Source organism: Prunus persica, chromosome G6 (assembly GCF_000346465.2).
Source record: "Prunus persica cultivar Lovell chromosome G6, Prunus_persica_NCBIv2, whole genome shotgun sequence".
Taxonomy (NCBI): Eukaryota; Viridiplantae; Streptophyta; class Magnoliopsida; order Rosales; family Rosaceae; genus Prunus; species Prunus persica.
This window is the reverse complement of record NC_034014.1, coordinates 18,855,215-18,862,520: the sequence shown is the minus strand read 5'-3', so window position 1 is coordinate 18,862,520 and position 7,306 is coordinate 18,855,215. Positions and strand designations below refer to the sequence as shown.

General features: G+C 39.8%; 1 protein-coding gene across 1 annotated transcript; it reads left to right on the top strand.

The window, feature by feature from the left end:
- On the top strand, positions 2,239 to 7,201 carry LOC18775205 (acyl-coenzyme A oxidase 2, peroxisomal). Its single transcript, XM_007208372.2, has 7 exons — positions 2,239 to 2,923; positions 4,104 to 4,219; positions 4,833 to 5,713; positions 5,910 to 6,089; positions 6,206 to 6,372; positions 6,455 to 6,578; positions 6,781 to 7,201. Exons 1-7 carry the CDS (start codon positions 2,469 to 2,471, stop codon positions 6,934 to 6,936), a joined length of 2,079 nt encoding a protein of 692 aa, XP_007208434.1. The 5' UTR covers positions 2,239 to 2,468; the 3' UTR covers positions 6,937 to 7,201.

Below are 7,306 nucleotides of genomic sequence, written 5' to 3'. Positions count from 1 at the left end.
TTTTTGTTAATGGTTAGTAAAAGAAAAGCAGATAAATATAATATGAAATAATAGGGAAGGTAAGGGAGCAGAGATCTTTATCGCTTATTCTTTCGCTTATGCCCTTGCTGAGTGATCCCCTTTTATTTTTATTTTATTTTTTTTTATTTTATTTTTTTTATTTTATTGTTTCGGTGGGTTTTCACATGTGCAGCAGAATATGTGGGTGGGGCTGTAATCATGCGCACTCGACAACATGTGCTGTCCAGCCAACTTTCCCTCATAGATGGCTTTCAATCGACAGCATATTCTCTGCTTTCACATATGTTTGTGAAGTGATTGGTACAGTCATCCACTACATCATCAAAGCTTTTGACATAGCCTTCAAGGCCTGCTGATTTTCCATGGCGTATCCATGACAGATGAAGATTAAGGCTCTCTGGTGGTATTTGCTATACTGCCCCCGGCTATTGTTTTCATGGGCAAGGAATCATCAGGGGATGAGATCGAGTTCTTGACCACCGACTCGCCCGAGTCGTGGAATCGGAAAATGGGTCATGACCATTTCATGGTTCTCTTCGCTGTTGTGAACAAACTCATCGTAAAGATCAGCTCCTGTGCTGGAGTCTTTACCTGAAAACCTGCCGGACTTGACAAGGAGAATGATGACAATTATATTTCCAACAACGAACACGAAGCGAGGGCTAACCACGAAGCCTGATATGTCCGGGCCTTCCTCTCTTTTGACCGAGCAGCAGACTGCCGATTTGCCAAAATCCTCTTAGCTCGTTTTGGGTCGACAGTCCAGAGCTCGACGAGCTTATCAGGAGCCATGGCCTTCTTGGCCTCTATGCTGTCCAAAGACGCGTCAACCGAGTCGCTATGCCGGTGCCTCGGCCTCGCACTCATCTTTATCGTCGAGGATCCGGAATTGGACTTCGGATTGGGCTCGACGGTGGTAGGAGCCCCGGAACGAAAGGCTGGGACTTGCGTCCGGAAACGGCGTCGTCATGCGTGGCCTCTGAGAGGCCTGAGAGCTAGAGCTCGGATCCGTGAGAAGATTGACGGTTGATGAACATAGCGTTGCTCTTTTGAATCTGGCTGTTCCATCACCAATCTTCAGAGAAACAGAGCCCATCTTGGTTCTGCTTCTTCACCAAACGAGGGACTTCTCTGAGTGAGTTTCTGAATGAAGACTCTGACCTCAGAGAAATTAAAAGATTTCCCATTTGATTGTGTTCCTTCTCACTGAGACGAAGCCAAGGTGGTCTATCTCCTCCCTCCATTGTTCATCAACAATGAGCAGAAGCTGAGGAGCTAGAGAGAGAGAGAGAGAGAGAAAGATAAAGGGCCGATCAGATTTTTTTTTTTTTTTTTTGTACCAGACCACTCTCTCTGCTCTCTCTCTCTTGAAATCCCAGAGACAGAGCTTCTTGGTCCTCCAACAAAATTTTCAGGGTCGGAGACAGCATCTTCAGCTGGTATAGTTTGAACAAATTCGTGCTGATAACGTGTTATAAATCAATGAGAAATTGTAGAGAGGGGATTGAGATGGAGAGAATGTTTGCTCTCTATTATGTGTGTTTCTTACAAATGGGAGAAGAAATTGAGAGAGAGAAGGGAATGTTTTCTCTTCTCATTGTGTGTATTACAAATGGAAGGGTGAGCCCTTATATAGACTAAGCTCCTATCATTGGAGGTGGGCTCCACCTTAATATTTACAACAAAAACCATTTATAGAAGGATTTTAACCTTGAGGGACTTTTATGAACCCTAAACCCTTGGTTTTTTTCATTTTTAAATTATTTTTTAAAAACTCCATTAGTTTGTTAATGTGGCATATATGTGGATCCTACATTTCCAATAATATAGTGTCACATGTATTTAAAATACAATATATATTTTTAAATAATTTAAAATTCATAAAATTTAAAAAGAAAACCAAAATGTTATGAATTTTAAATAAAAAAAGTAAAAAATTTTGCAAGGACCATTTGTAATAAGTGCGTAAACCTCAGAGATGTTTTGTGATATATATGTGCCACGTCAATAAACTAGCAAAGTTTTTAACGGAAACTAACAGCATAAATTATTTGTGATCACACATCATGAATGACAGAAAAAAATTAAAAATACAATCTGATAATTTTGTAAACATTAACAACATTTTGTGATATTAATCCTTTATTATTGAATGGACGCAACGATACGTCACAAGAACAAATTTGATCTAAAATCCATATTTACACCACATCACCCTCGATCGTGCATACATATCCCATGACATTGAAACGCGCGCCAAGACTAACTGCCAACTTCCACACCAATCCGCAGCCGCCACGCCAACCTCCACCGCATCGCCTCTCGCGTATAAGGAAACGAACCAGCGGATCTTTCCCATTTCGAATTTTCAGACCTTCCCCACAAACCAGCCAACCTCTTCTTCCTCCTCCTCCACCGACTCTCTGTCTCTGATTAAAACAAAAAAAATGCAAAGCCCCTACCCAGATCCGACGGGGGAGGACGAATCACAGTCCATCACCAACAGGCGCATCCAACGGCTGTCCTTGCACCTGACACCCAATTACCCACAACCTAAAAACGACGCCACCCACCACCAGCTTCAGCTGCTAGAGTGCGCCAAAGCGGCGATGCTGAAGGTGGACACAGATAGTCTTTCCAATTACTTGAGAGGCAAGCATAAAGACATTCAAGACAGAGTTTTGGACTACTTCAACAACAGGCCTGATCTTCAGACGCCACTTGAGATTTTGAAGGATGATCACCGTGAGCTTTGTATGAGGCAGCTTGTTGCGTTGGTCAGAGATGCTGGGATTAGGCCTTTCAGGTACGTGATTGAAGACCCGGCTAAGTACTTCGCTATTTTGGAAGCCGTTGGAAGCGTGGACGTGTCTCTTGCGATTAAGATGGGGGTGCAGTACAGGTGATTATTGCTACTATGATGTTTATTGTTGTGCTTTTCTGGTTCTGGGTTTTGTGGCATTTGGTTGCTAATGATGGCTTTTAATTTTGAGTTTGGGATCGGAATTTTTGGGGAAAAGGTGTTTTTTGACATGGGTTTTGTCTTGTTTGATTATTGGATTGGTGGGTTTACCATGACGGATGACCATGATTCTTTGAATTGTCTCGTTCGATTTCCCAAATCATAGCTTTCGCTCTTAGTACATCATAGTATGTGTTTGTTTTACTCTGTGTTGTAATTGCTTTTGGATGATTGTTACTGCAGTAAATTTGTTTCTGCTCCACACACAGAGGTACATATATATGTAAGTAGACAAAACTGTTACAATACAAAACAATTGGTGGTCCACATCCAAAAGCTTATGTTTTTGGGACCAGTGATAAACCAGTGAAATTCAGCTTGTAATGGAGAGGAGGTGGAGGTCCGCGCTCTGCCGTATTTTCTCACAATTTAATTCAAGTAGTTCATGTGTTAGTTCCCACTTGTGAGGGAGGCTGTTTACGGTATAAAATAACTGTTGGTTCACATTTATAACAGCTCAAGCTATTGAAACAACGGTAAACCAACAAAATTTGTGAAAAATGGAAAACCCTATACTAACACTGCTGGAAGGCCACCCATGAGCATAGATGAAAATTTGGTGATTGAGGTGCAATGTGCATGATTAGAAATAGCAGGATGGGCTTAAGGTGGATGCGTGTCAACATTGGGACTATAATAGCAAAATCAAGTTTTTATAAAAAATTTGATAACATGCAGAAGGTTCATGAGGTGAGCAAGGGACAATTAAGACAATTTTCATGTGGTGGGAACCTTGTGATAGCCTACATGCCTTGTTGTGCAAATTGAATATTCTGGAATGGACGGTTACTATATTTATAAGAACTACAATGAATTTTTTAAGGCAGAAATTTCCATTAAAATAGAGGGTCCGCAGAGTTTATCATCACATTTGTTATTGCTGATTTTTTTTGTTTGGATTCAATTGATGTAATTCCATGGTTCTTAGATTGACAAAAACTTGTCATGGGGCCTTTTCTCTTCCAGTATATGCTTACCTGAAACGTGGTTTGATGGTTAATTGCCTTAATCTTTACAATTTGTGTTTTATCACACTGATTTTTTTCCCTCACTTGTGCAGTCTTTGGGGAGGTTCTGTACTCAATTTAGGAACTAAAAAACACAAGGACAAGTATTTTGATGGTATTGACAATATGGATTATCCAGGTTGTTTTGCTATGACAGAACTGCATCACGGTGAGCTGTTTCTGTTACTTCCAGTTGTTTACTTGTTTGGTTGCTTTTGCCCAAGCTGATATTAAGATTACACTTAATTTCTGTGACATCTCAAGACATGCTTTCATTGTGTGTTCAAGCATCTTGATTATGTGGAAAGAATTGGTGACCCTCGTGCAACTTTTTGCAGTTTTTACTTCAGTGAGCACAAATCGTAATTTTTAATGACTAATATTATTCTGAGGAAGTGAAATCACATGGAAAAAAGTGTCCAATGAGCAAAAGATTAATGATGTGTGAGATAGTATGAAGAAAGTTCTCCAAGATTCTTGATTACTTTTTAGCCACTTAGTTTTGGAGTGTCAGAGTTGTATGGACTGGATGCTGAAATGGGTATAACAACCACGGTCTATCAACCTTTCGCTTGGTTAATGTAATAACTGTTGATTGGTTGGTGCTAATTATCCCCTTTTGTTTTTTTAGAAGAGACAGGTTCATGATGGTTATTGATCATCTTTTGGTTCACATTTCTTTGTTATTATTTGTTTTCTGTTTATATTTCTTAGGTACTGGTGCATTACATTATCTAGAATTCAGATTTAACCTCATTTGTTTTTTATTTTGGTGCCTAAAGGCTCAAATGTTCAAGGTCTACAAACTGTGGCAACATTTGATCCACTCACGGATGAATTTATAATCGACACACCCAATGATGGTGCCATCAAATGGTGGATTGGCAATGCTGCTGTTCATGGCAAGTTTGCTACAGTTTTTGCTAAGCTCATGTTGCCAACTCACGATACCAAAGGAGTTTCTGATATGGGTGTCCATGCCTTCATTGTGCCAATAAGGGATTTCGAGACCCACCAAACTCTTCCAGGGATTGAGATACATGATTGTGGCCATAAGGTTGGTCTGAATGGGGTGGACAACGGAGCATTAAGATTCCACTCAGTGAGAATCCCTCGTGATAATCTTCTTAATCGATTTGGAGATGTCTCCCGGGATGGGAAATACACAAGTAGCTTACCATCTATAAATAAAAGGTTTGCTGCCACACTAGGGGAACTTGTAGGTGGGAGAGTCGGCCTTGCATATTCTTCAGTTAGTGTCCTCAAGATTGCTGCCATAATTGCAATTCGATATTCTCTACTGCGTCAACAATTTGGTCCTCCTAAGCAACCTGAAGTTACTATTCTTGATTACCAGTCCCATCAGCACAAGTTAATGCCAATGCTGGCTTCAACTTATGCATTCCATTTTGCTACGCTGCATTTGGTGGAGAAATATGCAGAGATGAAAAAGACTCATGATGAACAATTGGTTGGTGATGTCCATTCGCTTTCAGCAGGGCTCAAGGCTTATGTGACAGGATATACAGCAAAGTCATTGAGTATCTGCAGGGAAGCTTGTGGAGGCCATGGGTATGCTGCTGTCAACCGCTTTGGTAGCTTGAGGAATGACCATGACATTTTCCAGACATTTGAAGGGGACAACACAGTGCTTCTACAACAGGTTGCTAACACATCACTTTCTCTACACTCTTGCTTGGAGTGTTTATGATGTATGCTCTAGTTTGTTTCATAGGATAAAACATTCATGGGTTCCAAATCAGTAGAGCATGAAATGTTCAAACAAGAGATGAAATAGATATGCCAAAAAAATTGTCGTAAAGCAATACCTACTCTGAAATTTTTCACTGGTGATGCAGGTGGCAGGTGATCTGTTGAAGCAATACAAGGAGAAATTTCAAGGGGGCACACTCACTGTTACATGGAACTACCTTAGAGAGTCCATGAACTCATATTTATCTCAGCCAAATCCAGTGACTGCTCGTTGGGAAAGTGAAGACCATTTGCGAGATCCTAAGTTCCAGTTGGATGCTTTTAGAGTGAGTTTTATCTTGGTTTTCTGATTCAAATCCTACTTTTCTTTTGGTGAATTCAAATCCTACTTTTAGTATTAAATCAAAACTGAAATTTTAGTCACATAATTTTCCTCTTGCAGTACCGAACTTCTCGATTACTCCAAAGTGTTGCCGTTAGACTACGCAAGCACTCTAAAACTCTTGGAAGTTTTGGTGCTTGGAATAGATGCTTAAATCACCTTTTGACACTTGCAGAGTCCCATATTGAGTCTGTCATCCTTGCCACATTTATCGAATCTGTTCAGAAGTAATTCTTATTTCTCTGTTACTTTCATTTCTCTCTTTCCATTATGGTTTTGTATTTCTAATTTGGGCTATTTATGTGCCAGCTGTCCGGATGCAAGTTCTCGAGCTGCTTTGAAACTCGTTTGTGATCTTTATGCCTTGGAACGAATCTGGAAAGATATAGGAACCTATCGTAATGTTGATTATGTGGCGCCAAACAAAGCTAAGGTATTTAAACACCTTGACTAATAATCCAATTAAGCATGAAAAATAAAACTAAAAATCTTTTGATTCTATGCTTTCACTATGAGTCAGGATAATGGAAACCATATGTAAGCCTGAATAGACATAGTCACAAATGCATCATGCATGGCATTTGAAGGAATGCCCTGAAGTTCCCAATTTTGACTGATGATTTCTGTCTGTGCAGGCAATCCACAAACTCTCAGAATATCTGAGTTTCCGAGTGAGAAATATAGCAAGGGAACTGATAGACGCTTTTGATATTCCAGATCATGTTACACGGGCCCCAATTGCAATGCAGTCAGATGCCTACTCTCATTACACACAATACGTGGGCTTTTAATTCTTATAGAAAAAGAAAAAGCAGGAAATAATTGTCAAAGCCAAATTGGCATAACAAGGGATTGGTTAAAGTTCTTGCTTTTCTTACCATACTTTTTTTCAGAGAAAATACAAACTTTGGCCCCTCACAATAATTGATTATTGAGAGTTTGGGGACAAAGTGATATTTCTGGGCAGGAATAGTCATGTACTGTTGTAACTTATAACATTATAAATTCTTATTCAAAAGGCAATTGGTGGTTGATATATGACATACAAGTTTTAAATGTGGATTGCATGACAAGGGAACCTTTGCATGTAAATTGGAAATTGCAGATGTCTTCCATTATCTTACCCATAACAGGTTTTTCTTTTTCGGGTTCTGCCATGTG